General features: G+C 49.5%; 1 protein-coding gene and 1 long non-coding RNA gene across 2 annotated transcripts; both read right to left on the bottom strand.

Annotated features, from left to right (window-relative positions):
• Positions 1-4706: 4706 nt before the first annotated feature.
• Positions 4707-10146, bottom strand: GPR174 (G protein-coupled receptor 174). Its single transcript, XM_074601583.1, has one exon. The coding sequence runs from the start codon at positions 9913-9915 to the stop codon at positions 8929-8931; it is 987 nt and encodes a 328-aa protein (XP_074457684.1). The 5' UTR covers positions 9916-10146; the 3' UTR covers positions 4707-8928.
• A 44-nt stretch (positions 10147-10190) lies between these two features.
• Positions 10191-18129, bottom strand: LOC141748895 (uncharacterized). Its single transcript, XR_012589133.1, has 4 exons — positions 17841-18129; positions 14848-14922; positions 11719-11834; positions 10191-10327 (listed from the first exon to the last, which is right to left on the bottom strand). It is a non-coding gene; the product is annotated as an uncharacterized LOC141748895 (long non-coding RNA).

Here is an 18129-nt window from a genome sequence, read left to right as displayed (position 1 = left end):
ATTTTCTTCCTTTTCTGTGTTTTCATTTACTTTTTTTTTATTAAAAAAAACAACCAAACGAAAACCACTATCCAAAAAACTCTGGTGCGCCAAAGAAAAGATGGGTCCTCGCTGCAGAGCTGGGATCTGCAACTGAACACTGATGTTCAGATGAGTTGCTGCCTGTGCTCTGAGGCTGGGCCCCTACCTCCTCCCAAAAACCATCACCCCCTCATAGGGGAGGTAGTTGGAGGGACCTGGTTGCTCTCTCACACCGTTCCACATCGAAGAGGTTGCACCAGTTGTGGCTGTTGCACTGAGGAGCATGGATGTGTTCTTCAAAGCTGTAAACTCTTGGCCTTGCAGCGTTGCTTTTGCATTCATCTTTTTGCCTTTGAGCTCACAGTGTTGTGGTCCCCCATCTGGTGTTTCTACCAAGGGCTGCTCACTTTGTTCGGTGCAAATGGAGGCAAACTCACCCTCATGAGGCCCTTGCAAATGCTAACCATCAACCCCTGAGGGCTTGGCACCGAGCCGTGGAGAGCCTGCACGTGTTTTGGCCCAGTGTTGGTCTTAGACCTGGCCTTAAGCCAGCATTGGAATACCTTCCAGTTGCCAAATACGATTCAGAGTAAACTTCAAAGCGCATGGATGTGCTTTCATGCAACGGACATCTGAACACAAACCCCATCAGTAACAAAGTCATCTGTGGGGCTTGAATCAGGGGTTTCTTCTGTGTTTAGCTCAGTGCTTGTGTGCCACATTCAGCCCACTTACTTCTATAGCTTACAGTCAGGTTTTTTGTTTCTTTTCAACTTCTAAATAACTGACTGGTTTGGTGTGAAGTGGGCTTCAGTGCTGTGCTGTTGGGTGCTGGCCGTGCTGCCTGGGCAGCAGTTGTATCTCCAAAGGGATTTTGATGTCCAGAAACAATCTTCCCTTGTGCTGAACTTGTGGGTTTTGATCAATTGCCAAAGAGCTCTTGGGTGATGGGAGAAGAGACCTTAAAGAGACCTTAAATGCTCTGCAGCATTGCCCACGTTACATGGCTGCAAAGGGTCGCACATCCATGGGAAGCGAGGCAGTTGTTCAGAGCTATCTTGTATCCCAGTGAGAAGTGGGATTATTTGCTCCACACCAAACCATCCAGCTTCCCCATCCGTGGCAGCTCCGGGGGTTTCATCCCTCCCGTGTGGTGGGCAGAAGTGCAGCATGGTGCTTCTGGCCCTGGCAGGGACAGCACCCAGGGGCTGAGGTGCAGGGGGGTGATGTGCTCCACAGTCCTGGGGACACTGTGCCACATCCCTTTTACTGGTAAAATGGAACTGCTCGGCTGGCTTGCTTGTGAGAGATTTCCTGGAATTTGTAGCAATATTTCTCAGGACAGCCCCATCCTGCAGCCAGCGTGTCCCTGGGAGCCTGTTGTAGCCCGTGGCTTTTCTTTGAGTATAATGACGTAATGGGGGGCTGGAGGGTAAATACCTCCTTTGCTGCCCTGTAGGGAGAACGTGGCCCTGTCCCAAGCCAGTGGCTGCTGTTGAAGATCCCATTGAACCAGGGGGCAGCCAGAGAGCTTTTGAGCTAGATGCCACCCACCAGGGGTTGGATGTCCCATGGGAGACACCTGGGCTGGGTCAATCAGGGCAAACGAACCCAGAGGGAGAAACTCTGGGTGAAGGAATGCACAGGAACAGCATCACACCGCCATGGGCAGTGGGTGCTGCCTTTGGGCTTGTGATGGTGCTGCCCTGGGTTTTACAGACTGTTAACCAACAGGAACAGGCTGGGATGTGGGGCTTTGCTGGTTAGCTTTAACTCACTTAAACGAGAAACCTCTCATTAAACTAGAAACTCAAAGCTGTATGAGTTTTAGCTTCTGTTTTACATAGGTCTCCTGGGAACTTTCTCTCTAGCTGCGTAGACCTCTGTCTGACCACAAGGAGTTACCATTTCTTTAAATAACAACTATGTCATGTAATAGTGGAGTTTGTGTGCGATAATGGCACTGAATCACAGGACTGATAAACATGCTGACAGCGGATTAGGATAACTAGTCAGCCAAGAAAAGAGTTTGGGTGGATTCGCAACTTTAAAATAGAGGGTTTTTTTCCTTGGTGTTCCTGGGAGGGCAAGCAGGGAGGCGAAGGCGGCCGTGGGGTGCTTGGAGCAGACCACTGGCGGTTGAATGTTGGAGTTGGTAAAAGCTATGACCTTTGCTTAGCTGGAGCCCCACCAGGATATTCCCTTCTTACATCACTGTTGAGCCCGCGGGGAAAATGGGTAGGCAAATGAGTTCAGAGATTTGTTAATTCTCACAAATACGTTATGACAATCGTTACATCATTTGTGTTCATCCTACCTTTGTTGGTTGGTCTGGTTATTTGTTTTGGGTTTTTTTTCCCCTGAATTCTAGGTTTAGGGGGAAAAAAAGCAGGGATGAAAGGAAACTTGAGCAGACTGGCATCATATTTTTTGATCTTGATGATTGTAGCTCAGCCACTTGCTGACTATGGAGATACCCAGCCTCTGAGAGGCTTCATTTTTCCCCTCCCTTTATGTTGGCACCTCTGTGTGTGTCCAGACAAAGCACTGGCTCTGACTTGAGATGAGGACTTTTTTGAGGTCTAACTCACGCTGAAACAGGCTTTGGGGACATCTGGGCATGTTGCTGGACCGACTTTCTTAGAGGTAGCTGTTGGTCAGTCATCACCCACACATGGACAGGATGGAGATCCCTTAAAATGGAGCATTAACTGCCGCCAAAAAACCCCACCTAAACCCTACCAGCAGCTGGTGATGTTTACGGAGTATATCCCGTGTTGGCTTGACGTAAGGTACAGAAATAGAGCTGGAAGCAGGAACAAGCACCCAGGTCTTCCCCTTCGAGGAGACAGCACTAACCACCAAAAGTCATGTTCATGTCTGTTCCCCGTACCCAGGACCAGCCTACTGGGCTGCTGTCTTTTCTGTTTTCCCCCACTGCTTTGCTGGAGGAGCAGAGACTGTCCTCATACAGACTAACCAAGGGCATTTTCCTAGCAAGGGGAAAGAGGGTTTTAAATTCCCTCTTAAATTAAGGAGGAATTTTAATCATTTTCCTTCCTTCTTAGACAAGGACTGTACTTACAAGGAAGGGCAGTGACAGCCTTATCCCTTCTGCATGTTTTAAGACCAGGCTGTGCTCCTCCCAGAGAGATTCAGGTGATGCTGAATCGTTAGAAACAATTAATGTAGCCCTTGCTATCTCAGGTGGATGTGCCTGACCCTGGATCAGGTTTCTGGCTGAAGGTTTCTCTCTGAGGAAGAGGATGATGGCAATCCTGAAAGAAGATACATCGATGCCCAAAAGCAGTCTCTGTTACAGCTGGTGATTATTCCTAAATGCTGTGCGAGGCTTAGGAGCCCGCCAGGCCAACAAGCCGTGTGGTCGTTCCCCTTGTAGCTACTGGAAGCACAATGAGAAAGGAGATTTCTATTGCTTCTCTCCCGTGGCTGCCCTGACTCTGGTGGATCAGACTCTTGGAGAAGGGTTGAGCCTTCAGGAGACTGCACCAAGGCCACACTCTCACATCGGCTGAGCTAATCCAAAAATATGATGGTGTCCATCCCTGTTTCCTCCCAGGAAGGTCAGTGTTTTCATTAATGGACATTAATGAGCCTGCTGCTGTCAGCAGGAGTCTTTGCATGGAGTTCAGTCTCAGGAGGTAAGGAACGATGTGAAAAGTATGAGAAAAATAAAAAGGTTTTGGGGTAACTTGTCAGTATTGAGAGACTATGGATGAGTCTTTAATAGAGTAGAAAACGTTAAGGAACCACTGGAGGAAAGAACTGGTAGATCCCTGTACCTCTGACTGCTCATTTCAACTGGGATGTCATGTTTTCACCCCGAGTTTACCAAATACTCTCCTTTCTGGCATACTTTAATTTTGAGAAATTCATAGAGTCTTCCTGTATTTGCTTATTTCAGCAGTGCCACCCATGCAGTTAAATTCTGAAGTGCAAATCACTGTGTTAGAAAGGTGAGCGAAATAGGTTGATCCGATGGTAGCTGCTGGTCCCAATAAACTCATTTCAGCGGTGAGTAGTGGTACCAAAACAGCTGTTGCAGATGTGTTCTGTGTTTTTATTACTATCATTTTGTTCTTGATGGCTGGATCTTTTTTCAAAATCAGATCTTTTGACCACTAATGTATGTCATGAAGTTGTGATCGATGTAGATCACGTTTACGCAGAGCTCAGTTTATCAGCCCAAATGCTGGAGCTCCTCTGCCCTGTCTTACCTGGCAGCGTGAGCCAGACATTGTCCAAACAGGTCCAGCTTATCTGCTCTCTTTCTGTCAGGGTATTTATCAAACCATCCCTGACAAGATATCTTTTTTTTTTTTTTTTTTTTTTGTCTTTGGACTGAATGGGGTTGACTTGTATCTGGGTCACTTGCTGTGGTTGGGTTTTTTTAGTTATTGAGGTCAGAGGAGTGGTGTTCAGCAGCGCTGTGTATGATGCTCCATGTGCCTTTATGGCCAACAAGTTATTTTCATCGTGTTGGGGATGACATTTTTTAGCCTTTAACAGCAAAGTGAAAAAGGAAGTAAACACTGCAGTAAAAAGTGTGAAAGTTTGCTGCTGGTGCAGCCTTAACCAGAGCAGGAAAATCTAACACCAGCTACAGAGAAATGGGGAGTCTCATCAGGACGTTGAGCAACCAGATGACAAAAGAGCAGATAAAACCTAGTGCTGATAAAAGACACGTATGGGGGAACAAAAACTGTGCTTAGGTAAGAGGAGCGGTAAATAAGCTCTTTTCATGAAGAAAGCAGATCTTTTGAGTTATGCTGATAGCTGATGGGCAATGGCTGGTGATGGCAGTGGAGACGAAGAGGACATTGGAAATGTGGGAGGACCCATGTCGTGGCCATCAGCATGTGGCCCTGCTCCCACCCAGGAGGTGGCTGGGGGTCCTGAGCATGGGTGAGACCTCGCCTCCGCCAAGGCACGAGTTGTGCAGAGGAGGTGAAAAGGGAACCGGTGGCTCATGATGCAAGAGGAACGGACACCGAAAGATGTTGCCAGCTGGCCAGCTCGAAGCAACAGTGGTATGTTTCCGAGCAATGTACGTATAAGAGGGAATTACTTGCCACTGGACTTCAGGAGTTGGTGGGTTCAGGTGTCTGTTGATCAAGCATTGGAACAGGCTGCCCGGGGAAGTGGTTGAGGCACCATCCCTGCTGATATTTAAAAGCTGGGTAGACACAGAGCTGAGAGATATGGTTTAGTGATGGTTTTTGTGAGAGTTAGGTTGATGGTTGGACTCGATGATCTGAAAGGTCCCTTCCAACCTGGGCAATTCTATGATTCTAAGCAGGTTGGAAAAGAGCTTTTCATGGCTCTGGAGAACAACGCTTGCAGTGCAGCTGCAGGAGGCCCCGCACCAGCGGTTGAGGACGGCTGTGCCCGGGCAGCATTGCTGCCCACAGCCCGGTGTTTCAGCACTCTCCCCAAGCCCACCATCAGCAGCAAGCGAGCTGCTGCGGCGCTCTCTCATCTGGCTCAACGCAACCATCTTGCGAAGGTGTAAAGAGGAGAACGGGAAGAGGAGCAGGCGCTTGCTCCCACTTCCGCAGCTGCCTTCACTTGCAAGTACAGTTTTAAGTCTGAAAGTGCAAAAAAAAAAAAAAAAAAAAAAAAAAAAAACCAAAGAAACAAAAAAACCCCCCGTCATGTCTCTTCTCATGGTGACAATGACATAAAGGAAGCTGTGAGAAGCGGCGCCCGAGGTGTGATGAAATCGGCTGCAGCTGTTGCAGGCAGCGCCTGCACTTTCGGCGGCGCGTGGGTTTGGAGGTGTGCGGCTGTGTGGGAGTCGATGGAAATGGGGGGCTGCCATGTGCGACCATCGGAAACACGCTGAGAGCTCTGCTTCCACCCAGAACTCTGTCATCCTCATTCCCCTTGTTTCATCTATAAATAAGGCTTCCCGAAAAACCTTGATGCTGCTTCTGAACAGCTTAAGGTCCCCAGGCATCCCCAGAGACCTTCCTTGGGTCTGCGTTGTTGCCACAATACCTTTTCTTTTGGCCTAGCACAAATTAAACTCAGCTTTCTTTGTGTTAAAAAGTTACTTATCACTTCAGCACAAAGTCCGCCTGGCGAGGTTGTTGGCTGAGACCTCAGTGCTTTGCTTCTCTGCAATAACAACCCTCTCGGGGAAGAGGTGCTTCTTGAGCAACCAGAGGAAATACTTCATGCAGCATAAAGGGGGTGTTTTGGGGTGTTTTCGTTCGGATTCCTAGTCCAGTGCTCCAGACTGGACTTATTACTCAAAAGGCTTTTTGGAGAAAAGATTTCTGTGGGAATATCGGTTTCTGCTGGCTTTGAACAGGCTGTTGGAGGACTGCAGCCAGAGCTGAGCAATGTCCAGCTGAAGAACTGGGTTTTGCCTAGCGCGGAGCTTGAAGCTGGGCAGAAAAACAATCAAATTGCTTTCGCTACTGCAAAAGTAGTAATTGCTCTTGCTGCTGCAGTGGCTTGGCTTTAGTAGTCTTCTCCAAACCTCCTGTGTGCCATGTGCCATTCCCACTTGAGGCTTTCTTGGGTGGCGGAAATGCAGCAGAGCATCTCTCTGCTGCTGTGCGATCATTCCAGGCCTCAAGCATGGGCTGCTATCATGGATCCCAAGCCATCAACAGGGTGTGAAAATACACCTTCTGTTAATCTAAGTAATATCTTGATTCTCCAGGTGTCTGTGGCACCATCAGCCAAGGGCTTCTGAGACCTCTGTGGTGGAGAACGTGGCCCAAGCAAATCCCACCTGGAGCAGAGTTGCTGTGGCAGGGGGAGGGCAGGCCAGGCATCTCTCTCCTGAATTTGGCTCGTGTGAGCTACCGTGACTATTACACCCGACTTCCTGTAAAAAGAGGCCGTTAATACTAATATGAATAAACCACATTGCTATGGCAGCAGGGGAAATGGCTCGTGTTGCACCCACGGTATTTTCTAGGGGGGAAAACTGAAGCTAATTGAGGTTTTTCTCATTGAACAGTTTCTGAACTTCTTGACACCACTTTGTGTAACATCTTTTTCCCCTCAGAAGCTAAAAGTAGCTCTAGGGGGGGGTTGTATGGGGCCATCCTGCACCCCTCCCACATACCCGGGGATGGGGATCAGTGGCCAGAAAGGAGGGTGATGGGCTCAGGCTGGTGCTGGCCTTCAGCTATCGGAATTCATGTTTTGGTGAACCTCTCCTGGGGGCGCAGAGGAGCTGCTGCAGTTCGCAGCAGTGTGTTTTGTCCCTCGGCAAGCCAGTGTTTCACTTTTCTCCCCAGTGCAAGGAGGTTAAAATGATTTTGAAAAGGCACCTAAAATATTCCACAGGTGCTCGAGAGGCGTCGGCAATCCAGGTGCTGCCGTGCGTTGCTCCACACACGCATGTACTGGTGATGCAGTTACAGAGGGGAGAGTGGGCCAAGAATTCCGTTAAATTTTTTTTTTTTAAAGATTTTTTTATCGTATACAACAGGAAATAAAAAATGAATTTTTTTTTTCATTGCCATGAACAAATTACAGTGTGCTTCGTGGTTTCCGTGAATTAGCAGTACTTACTCAGCTGGCACGCTCGGGTACAGACACACTGGCTCAGAATGCTGGAGGGATGAGATAGATGATGGAATTTTGTTTTATTATATAGAGGGGCTTTTAAAAAGGACAAAAGTCTTTCTGTGTTCCAACACTCTCTGTGATTCACATCATTTTTCTACAAAACATATTTTTTTCTTTTTATAAATTAAATCTATAAAACAACATTTGCATTAAATAAGACCTAATACCGTCAGTATTTTTACATTTCAAAATGTAACATTTCAAATGTTCACAGAAAAATAAATTTTACGAGAAGGTGCAAAAGAAATACCAGTAAAGCTCAAAGCTTCTGTTGTTTGATTTTAAAGAAATTATTGTTAAAAATACATCCACATTTGAGCCTTTCTTAAAAAAATCTCTTGTAGCCTGTTGGGTGGCACCTTTGACTCTGCTTATAGTGAGTTCAGTTCCCATTACAGTAAACTTCAGAAAGATTTCGCTCCTCTGACTCTTTTAATCACGCTGCTGTTAATGAAGAGTAGATGTGATGGCACAGGGTCAGTTATAAGTGAAAGGGAAATAATTTACCCCATCTTTGGTGAAAAGAGGACATCTAGTCTGAAAAAATACCCTCAAAGCACAGCCCTGTGGTTAAAGCTTATCCAAGGCAGCGATATGGCTTCAAGCCAGAAATGGGAACTGATGGCAGAAAAATAGTGTCTGGACACTTCAGTGACTTTGTGATTTGGGGTTATGTCATGTCATTTGCTCCACCCCAAAATGGAGGCTTGGTTAACTATTTCAATGGCAAGTCCTTTGGGGCCACCTTACGCTCCTGGCTCTGTGGTCAGCATGGCTTAAGGCAGGCTCTTGGCACTCTGCATAGAAATTAGTCACTGCTGGATTGTCTTTTGCTTCAGAAATATATAATACTGTGTCGTCTACTAATTTTTAGGATCAAATTCTTTCTGTATAGCAAGACTCCAAAATTCTTGCTGAAGCCAAGAACGTGGCTGGGCAACGGCCCCACCAGTGACAACGGGGCACAGCATTACTTCTTGCCACAGGTCAGCGTCCTCCTCCTCCTGCCAAAGCTACCTGCTCCTGGTGCCCGACTTGGAAATAGGGCCTGTGGGAATTACCCGGTGTTATTTGTATTCAGAGAAAGTTTGCAACCAAAGTATTAAATCCACATGTTTTCATGCAGGTTTGGGTTTTGGGGGTTTTTTGTTTGTTTTTCTCCAACCCTCACTGAAATCAGCAGAAGCTTGTTTAAGTCATCGCTCTCAGTGTCCTGGGGGGCGGAAAAAATGGGCCAAACTCCAAATATAGTGAACGTTTGAAGTCTTGGCAACAGTTCGGGGAAGGCCAGCGCTAGTAGCCCATGGTGTCCTCCCTGAGCACATCTCTGGAGTGCTTCCTCACGTAGCTGAGGTTGTGGAGCTGAATGCTTTCTTGCAAATCCTGCCTGGAAAGGCGTCTCCTGAACTCCTCTGTAGTAAAGTAGTAGATGACTGGGTCCACGCAGGAGTTCAAGCTGGCGAGGCACAAAGCTACAACGTGAAACACCGAGATCACCTTCTGGACGCACCTGTTTTTAATCGTTTTGGTTTTGACAAAGAAATCTAGTGGAAAGCTGATATGATAAGGTGCAAAGCAAATCAGAAATACCAAAGCACAGGTGAGGATCATCTTTAAAGCCTTTTTTTTCTCTCCGAGGTCATGTGAAGCTGAATTCTTTTCTTTTAGGGACAAGATAGTCTTCCATGAGCAGTATAGGATGATAAGTAGGGGTGTTATGAACCCCACCAGTTCACCTATCGTCATCATTGCAATGGAGGTGGGAAGGCCAACGTTCTCTACAGGGAGATCCACAAAACACGTGCTGTTGTTATTATCATCCTTGTGAAGTCTGAGAAGCAGGAAAGGCAAACAGCCAACGCAGACCACGACCCACCCAACGATGCTGATATACACATCACAGATGCGTTTGCAGTCGCTGAATTTGAATGGGTGCAGAAGAAACAAATATCGTCTTACGCTGATGCAAACCAAGAAGTAGATGCTTGCGTACATGTTGACGTACTTCAGGTAGAAGCAGAGCATGCAGAGGCCTCTTCCAAAATTCCACGTCTGGGTCAAGTAGTAGAAAATCCTCAGGGGCAAGGACAAAACCTGCGATAAGTCAGCAATGGCTAAATTGATCATAAATATTACCGCCCTTTTAGTCTCTTTCATGTAGCCGTAAAAGACCCACAAAGCTAATGTGTTTCCTATTAGTCCAGGGATGAGGATGAAAGTGTACGTAATGGCATAGTAGGGCCTGAGGTCTGTTTCGGTGCAGGTCGAACTGTTCGTCATGGTTGTGCTCCAGATCCGAGCTCAGCCCTGGCATGATAACATGTTCCTCACTGGCGTCCTGCAGCCACGTCGTCCTCAGGTTGTTGGTGCTTAAATAAAAAGGTTCAGCCCTGGCATCTGTGTGTGAAGCTTTGATTACCAGACCGTCGTGTCCACTCTGGGGAGGAGCTTCATTATGGGGTGCGTGAGTTAATTAAAAGTCCTGCTCATGTGCTTGGCTTATGCTCTTTGTCAGAAGTTACCAGACCTTACTCCAGTGGCTTGTAGGATTGTCAGGGAGGGGATCCGCACCTAGAAATGCATGTTGTGTGCCGAAGCAGTCGACAGTTTGTCACCGGAGCTACACCTCTGTCACCTTTCAGGTGGTGTTTTAGCCACTTCTCTCAACAGGGGAGTTTGACAACCGACGTGGCTGAAAGACAGAGAGTTGCAGTTACAACACTGCGGGGAGACAGAGCTCTTACACAGCAAAAGGGACGGGCAAACTTGCAAGAGCGGTAGGAGCATCTCTCTAGCAGAAACCTATTGCTAGTGGCATCTGTGATGGCAGCTTTTCTCCTGCCTAGCAAGCGCCATGCCTCACCCAGGGAAGGGAGGTGCAAAACCACTGAGGAATAAATAGAAAATGTGCTTAATTGCTGATAAAAACCAGCCTGCTGTGCTCTACCGCCAAGCAGAAGTCACCCCCAATGGCAGGGTGTATTTAACTTGCTGCCAGGTTTCTGCAGCTGCGTCTTTCCCAGCTCCAGCTTTTCCATCCGAAGTTCCCTCTGCCTCCGGTTGGGTTGATCTCCCCGTGCCTGAGCCCGTGGTCAGCGCAGAGATGCTCCGGCGAGCGCCGTGACCGCGTCCCTCCTCACTGGCCTGCTGCGGGTGGAGGGATGCTCTCGCCTCACACAGCACTCAGGAGTTGAACGCTCCCCTGGTCTTCCCAGGAAAGCCCTTCAGAAACTTCCCACCCGCACCACGGCTATAGATAGCCGAGAAGACGACAGAATGAAATCAGCTCCTTATGTAAATGAGCCCGACACACGCGCCTGAGAAATGAACATTTTCCACCGGCGCAGCCACTGCTGCTGCAGCACGGAGTGGAAATCCCAAGTCAGTGGCTTCTACCGAACCAGGGTCAACTTTTTCATTTATCTTTTATAAATAGAATATGAAGCATACTTGCATGCAAGCAGGGACAAATGGCCCACTTATTAAACACTTTTTGCTGAAGAACTACCTGCATTAAATTAAATTTGACTTTTTCACAACTGCTTTTTCTAAGCCTTTCTCTTAGCCATCTCGCGCATGTGGCTGCTGTGGCTGTTGGAAATACCAGATATCGTCATTAAGGTGACTGTAGGTGGACTTTATTTTAAAATTGTTTGCATGGTAAGCAGCTGATATTATCTGAATCTGTCAGACACAAAAAAAACCCCAAAACACCAACCAAAACGAGCCCCGAATCTGGTAAATATAGAGGAAATTCAGATCTCTTTCTAAAGTCTCTCTCTTTTGCTTCAGCATGAAGAATTAACCTACAGGTCTAAGTGGGGAAAGTTTGCAGGTGCCAACCAAGATGCCAAAGGCACATTTTTAGAGGAAAAATTATATCCTGCTGCAATCCCTGATTTGAGGTATAGGCGTTAAAATGTGAATGTTTATTAGTGAAGCCAATGTTCAACACTTGCCAGTGTGATTGCACCGGAACTTTGAAGTTGCTTTGCGTGGAAACTGAAAATCTTCCACAAAAGGAAACAGTTCAGGGGAGGAGGGGAGTTTTCTGTGTCTATTTATGTAGTTTCTCATGCATACCATTGAGTTACGAGTCCAACGAGACTGAGATGTCTTCCTTTCTTCCAGGGAGCCAGCTTCTAACATAACCAGTTGAGCAAAATGGCTCATGAAGTAATCCCGTTAAACTTCAGAAGCTACGATTAATAAGCCACAAGAGTTAATTAGCCTTCTGTTCAAAGACTTTGCAATTCTTTTATTAATTTTCCACCCAATGTCCAATGCACAAACCTGCGCGACTAATTCTAGAAATGTGAGTAATCTCTTCGTCATGCAGGAAAACTAATTGGTGCTCACTTACTCATTAGGTTTTATCCATCACTGGGGGGTAACTTGGGCCGAGGGCTTCAGTTTCCATTTGCTGGAGCTTGGCTGGCACAAGTAACTGGGAGGGGGTTGTGGATGTGGCTGGTTTTTGGCAGTCCCTGTCATGCCCTGGGGTTCCCTGGGGCTTCAGAGCTCCCCCTCGGCAGTTGGTTAACCCCTTTGGGGCTTCCTGCCAGCAGCGCCCGCTTCGGGTGGGTTCCTCTCTTCTCCTCTGTACTGGGATCAAGCCAAACCAGTTGGCCAGAACCAGCATATCCTCCCTGAGTGGTCGGAAATTGCTTTGCTGGGCTTGAAGAAATGCTGAGTATAGGTACAGGCAGAGTGGGCTGTGCTGGGAAAGCATCCAGAGGTGCTTAGTGGGGACCGGTACTTATAGAGGATGGGAGGGATGCTTCTCTTTCATGTTGATTTCTGATGGTGATGCTGAGGCCCTGTGAAGACATGCCCGTCTTCACTTTTACACCAAACTCCTCAGCATGACGTGTCCGGGCTTCCCATCCAGGTCCTCGTCCTGCCGGAGTTGTCTGAGCAAAACAACCACGTTGTAGGTCGCTGGGCCGTGCCCAGGCAACGGGACTGGGGCACCAGTGACTAGGTGCATCCTCTCACTCCCGGAGAGCTCCTCTGCTCCTTTTGGCTTCCCGGATACCAGCACCATTGCTTGGATGCGGGCAACGGGCCCAGCAGGGCAAGGATGGCTCATGAGCATTGCCTTGGGTTGATATTCACTTTTTTCACCCAGAATGTCTCAACTTCATGCCTGAAGTTTGCTCTGAAACACCAACAGTGAGGAGCTCGGGTGACTTTGTGATGCCATCACTCACTGCCCATATGGGTGTCGCACTCCTGCAGATGTACACGTGCCCAGCCGGCACCGCTCCTGTGGACACTGCTCGGGCAGGGCTACACAGGTTTAGACTGGATATTAGGAAAAATTTTTACACTGAAAGGGTTATTAAGCATTGGAAGAGGCTGCCCAGGGAAGTGGTTAAGTCAACGTCCCTGGAGGTACTTAAAAGACGGGTAAACGTGGTGCTTAGAGATATGCTTTAGTGATTTTTAGGTTTTTGTTTTAGGTTTTTGTCAGAGTTGGGTTGATGGTTGGACTCGATGATCTGAAAGGTCCCTTTCAACCTGGCCAATTCTATGATTCTGCGATTCTACACCTGGCTGAGGAGCATCTACAGGGGTGTTGGCAAGATAAAGCCCTAAACCCACATCACCCAGTTCTTCCTTCCAGTCATTTTATATTTTTTTTTCCTTTTTCTAAACAAGTTTGCCTTTCCTTTCATCTCTTGCCCAAGGGCTCCTCTCACCCAGCCAGGGAGGCTGAATCATGCTCCTTTTTTCCTCTGGCTGCATTCCCGCGTGGGTAAATCCACCCTGCCTCCATCGCTGGGCCATGAGACACGCGAAGGGAAGGACAAGGTGCAGTCCCAGCCCGTCTGTCTGTTCACAGCCCAGTGCACACGCACGTGCCCATAAGCATTTTTCCTGCTGCTTCCCCCAAGTGCCCTCATTTCCTTGTCCCCACCGCACGGAAACTTTCCTGCGAGGCCATCCCCTGCTCCCTCCAGCCCGGCCCTGGGGCAGGGATGCGCTTGCAGCACCTTCTGCCTCTCCCGTGAGCTGAAACCCACAGCACGAGGGGGCCCAGACAGCCCAGCCAAAGCCGGGGAGCAACGGGGGTCCTCGCCCAGCACACCCCAAAATGACCCAGCGAGAGCGGCCGCCCTCGGAGCGGGGGTAAAAACATGACAATGTGAGAAACTGCGCTTTGGAAATCCCGAGCAGTAACATTGCAAAGTTCAGCCAAATGTGCTATGTAAAAACCAGCAGGATGCTAAAAAAAGCTCCAGAAAGAGGAAATTTTGTTTCGCGTGCTCTGCGCTCGCTTCCCCTCAGCACAGGGGAGCTGGCTGCGGCAGTAGGTGCGAGACTCCCCAGGCACGGCTTGCTTCTTCACCCACACGGTTTTTTCCCCCTCCCTGTATTTTGCCAAGGAGACCCCACAGTCTCAGGTCACCCGGAGTGCCAGGCAACCGGGTGAAGACTTCTCGTTTGTACTTAATGAGTCAGAAACACCTGGTAAGTTTTGTTGCCAGCCTTTATAACCAGGGCTCGTTAACACTTGTTCAAGCTGGGCACTTACTGTGTAAAGCATTCTCCGTACGCCGAAGGGCAGCCATATATCCATATGCTCCACGGGAACAAATGCAGGAGCTGGGGATGCGGGAGCAGTCACGTACAGCTGCAACACCCATTGGCCTAAGACGCAGTGGGGCTCTGCCCCGTACCCACACCAGAGCCCATCACCCCCTCCAGGGGTAATCAGGCTCCTCACCTGAGGACAGTTATAACGGCCCGGGGCAGCCCAGGACCCTCATTAGCAAATCCTGTGAGTTTTACCCCAGGAAGCAAAGCCACAGCAGCTCTTATAACCCAGCTCGGTGGAGGAGAGGCTCTTAAACCAGCTTGGGGCAAAGCAGCCCGTGTCCAGGCATGTTTGTAGGTGCTGCCCCTGTGGTGGCATCGTGCCTGGTCCCCTCTTGGGGTGCTCAGGTCCTTGAGGAACCCAGGATGCTGCCCAGCACCTCCTGCTCCCTCCTAGAACCAGGGTAGCCGATCAGCCTGGCCCCATCCTGCCACTGAGGACCGTTCTCATGAGGACCCGCTGGCCCAGGTGAGCAGTGGGTGCGCAGGCACCCTGTGTTTGGTGGGGGGCTGGTATTTATGCTGTAAAAACACCTAAAGCCTGTGGCAGAGGTGACACGGGCAGAGCAGCAACCGGTGCTGGCACCCGGGTGTCATCTGCTGACTTACCCTCTTGGGGGGAGGCTTGGGTGTGCTGCTGGCTGGGACCGCTCTTCTATTTTTTTTCTCCTTCTCCTCTGCAGCCTGAAATAAAAGGAGAACATGTACAGGGGTGATTTCAAATAGACATTTAGTTTCCTGCTGAAGTTGCGCAAATAGAGGCGGTGTGGCCGTCGCTCTGTCCTTCCCTGGGCGGTTGGCTGGGGGTGTGGGGACATGGGAGCTGGCCCAGGGACCAGAGCAGGGCAGCGGTGTCCCGTGCTGGGCTTCTCCTGGTAACCGCTTGCTCTCTATGTCACCTGGAGTGCTGCTGTCCTGTTTTGGCAGAGGTAGCTACTGGTAGTAACAATTAAAAGGTATTAACTGAAAATAGAAGTGACTGATAGAAATATAAGCTGATCATTGCTTAAGATTGCTTTTAGTTCTTTTTAAAAATGTCAGGGGAGGATAAAGGCTTTTTTCCCTCGAAGCAGTTTTATGGTAGATGCTGGGTTTTATATCTTCTTCCATAGGAGCAATGTTGCCTCTTGCTGTGTTAATTGTGCAGCTTGCTTTCTGTTTATTTCTTTGGTAGCATCTGCCCACAGAGGCCATGGTGCTTTTGTCAGGCATCCTTGGGGCATCCTGTGTTTTACTGTGCCCCTCCTGACACACCAGGAGCCCCGAGCCCCCCTGTTCCCTGCCCAGTCACCTCCAGGGTACCAGCAGCCTCCAGAGCATCCCTCCCCTGGTGCATGTGCTCCGTGTCAGCATCTGTTCTGCACCACCCACCCAACGTACTCCCAGTTGCCAAAATATATTAGCTAACACCGTGTTTGCAAAGCAATATGGATGAGAGCGGCTTTTTCACTTTGACTCTGTTGCAGAGTATCCGAGCAGGTGCCAGTTCATCCCATCTGATTTCTGTGGTCACATGAGATGTGAGCCACTAAAACTGGTGAATGTTTGTTCTAGGGGGAGGAAAAAAGAAAACAACTGTGAAGCAGCCAAGATTTTACAGGTTAGGGCTGTGGGGCATTGGCACAGCAGAACGAAAAGGTTTCTTTATGTTTGTTTTTTACTAGTGTCTCATTTGCTCTGGGTAGACGTGGTGCTGAGGAACATGGTTTAGTGGTGTTTTTGTCAGAGTTAGGTTGATGGTTGGCCTCAGTGATCTGAAAGGTCCCTTCCAACCTGGGCAATTCTATGAAGGTAACTGAGTCTTTCCATGGCATGCCTACCCTCTGCCTTGCCCGCACTCCACCTCTTGCCACCCATGTCCCCCCTCTGCTGGGAGGAGCAGCAGAGCTGCAGCGTCTGCTTGAGGGGACTCCCTGTCTGGCACTGGAATTTTGGGAAGGGGCTGTGCGGGGGGGGCTCGATGGGAAGGGTACTGCATGCAGCTTTGGGAGTCCTCAGCACAAGAAGGGCATGGGCCTGTTGGAGTGGGGCCAGAGGAGGCCACGGAGATGATCCAAGGGCTGGAGCCCCTCTGGTGTGAGGACAGGCTGAGAGAGCTGGGGGGGTTCAGCCTGGAGAAGGCTCTGGGGAGACCTTAGAGCCCCTGCCAGTCCCTAAAGGGGCTCCAGGAGGGATGGGGAGGGACTCTGGAGCAGGGAGGGGAGCCATGGGATGAGGGGGAATGGTTTTAAACTGAGAGAGGGTGGATTTAGATGAGATCTGAGGAAGAAATTCTTTGCTGTGAGGGTGGTGAGCCCCTGGCCCAGGTTGCCCAGAGAAGCTGTGGCTGCCCCATCCCTGGAGGGGTTCAAGGCCAGGTCGGACGGGGCTTGGAGCAACCTGGGCTGGTGGGAGGTGTCCCTGCCCAGGGCAGGGGGTGGCACTGGGTGGTCCTTAAGGTCCCTTCCAACCCAAACCATTCTATGATTCTCTGAGGGGCTGGGCTGGGAGGGGGCTGGCTGCGGGCTGGTGGGCGGTGAGTCAGGCAGGCAGCCCGGGACACCAGGGGGATTTTGGCTGGGTAAATTCCAAGAATATGCAGGAAAAAGTAAACACTCCAGTTTAATGCCATGTGAAATAGGCTGCTTTTGCCTTTTAATCCTTTGTGAAAGCTGTCGTCCCCCCTTGTTAATGTTTATCCTGGTTATAAAGGAAAGATAAAACCCGGAGCAGCAGTGCTGTGTATTAGCCTAATCCCCCTCCCCTCTTGTCCCTTCATGGCACACCCTGACATCCCTGGTAAATGTGCATGGTAAGGAGTACCAAAACTGCGAGTTTTCCACCCAAACTGTCAGCGCGCAGCCCCAGGGACACGCGGCCGTGTGGCTGTGCTATCGGTGGCAGCACAGATACCCCTGTCTCCTGCCTCCTCCCTCCCCTGGCTCTTGCAATTAAGTGGAAAATTGCCAGTGGAAAGTCAGCGTGCCGCCTCTTGTGAGAAATGGACAGTTTAAGAAAATCCACTGGACGAATACTGTGAGACAAACCCAAGCGAGACCCGGAGTAATGAGTAAATCAGACCGGTTATTCCTCTGCTGGTGGAGATGGCGCTGTACGGCTTCAAAAAGTCCACTTACAGACAAGTCCCTTCACAAGCAGCTGTGGGCTTTGCGAAGACTAAGAATCTCCAAAATTGGTGTTCTTAAACGCAGCTTCTTGATACTCATGTAATAGAAAATATGGTTTGAAACTTCATGATGGCTGGCTATTTTGGCTTAAGCCGTACCCCTCCCTTGGATACACAGAGTATCTCGTGAGCGCTTACAGGAGCTCGCTCTTCTGATAAATGGAGATACGGGCTCCTGGCCCATGCCTGGGCTTAGCCCGCATCTCCTCGCTTCTACTCGTTTGCTTTTGGAGGTTCACAGGGGTCGGTGGTTATCGCTGCACCCTCCTGCCCCTCGGTGGGGCGTCCCCATCCCCTCTCAGCGCTCCTAGTGCGAGTAAGAGGTGGCACCAAGTCCACGTTGCGATAATCAAAAAAAAAAAAAAAAAAAAAAGTACGATTTAAACCCTTTAGCCTGAACCAAAGGTAAGTGTGGATAAAAGAACACCAGTCCTACCTTTGCCGTCTCGCCGGGCTGCTCCGGTGTGACACTGCGGGCCCCGATCGGCGGGTGCCGGCAGCGGGTCCCCACCTCTCTTGACGTGCAAAGCAAAAGTGCAACCGCCGGGAGCAGGCGCCCGCGTGGGAGCGAGCGGGGCCCTCCCCGGCCGGCAGCGGCCCTGCCACTCCTCCTGCCCCCTGCCTCAGCAGGACCCGACCCCGCTGCTTTCCTTTTTTGTGGGTATTTATATATCGAGATGGATGTATGTAGAGGCGCTGTTGGTTTTGGGGTCTTCTGGAAACTG

This window comes from Larus michahellis, chromosome 9 (genome assembly GCF_964199755.1).
Source record: "Larus michahellis chromosome 9, bLarMic1.1, whole genome shotgun sequence".
Classification (NCBI taxonomy): domain Eukaryota; kingdom Metazoa; phylum Chordata; class Aves; order Charadriiformes; family Laridae; genus Larus; species Larus michahellis.
Note: the sequence above shows the minus strand (reverse complement) of the source record. Positions and strands in the feature narration are given on the sequence as shown.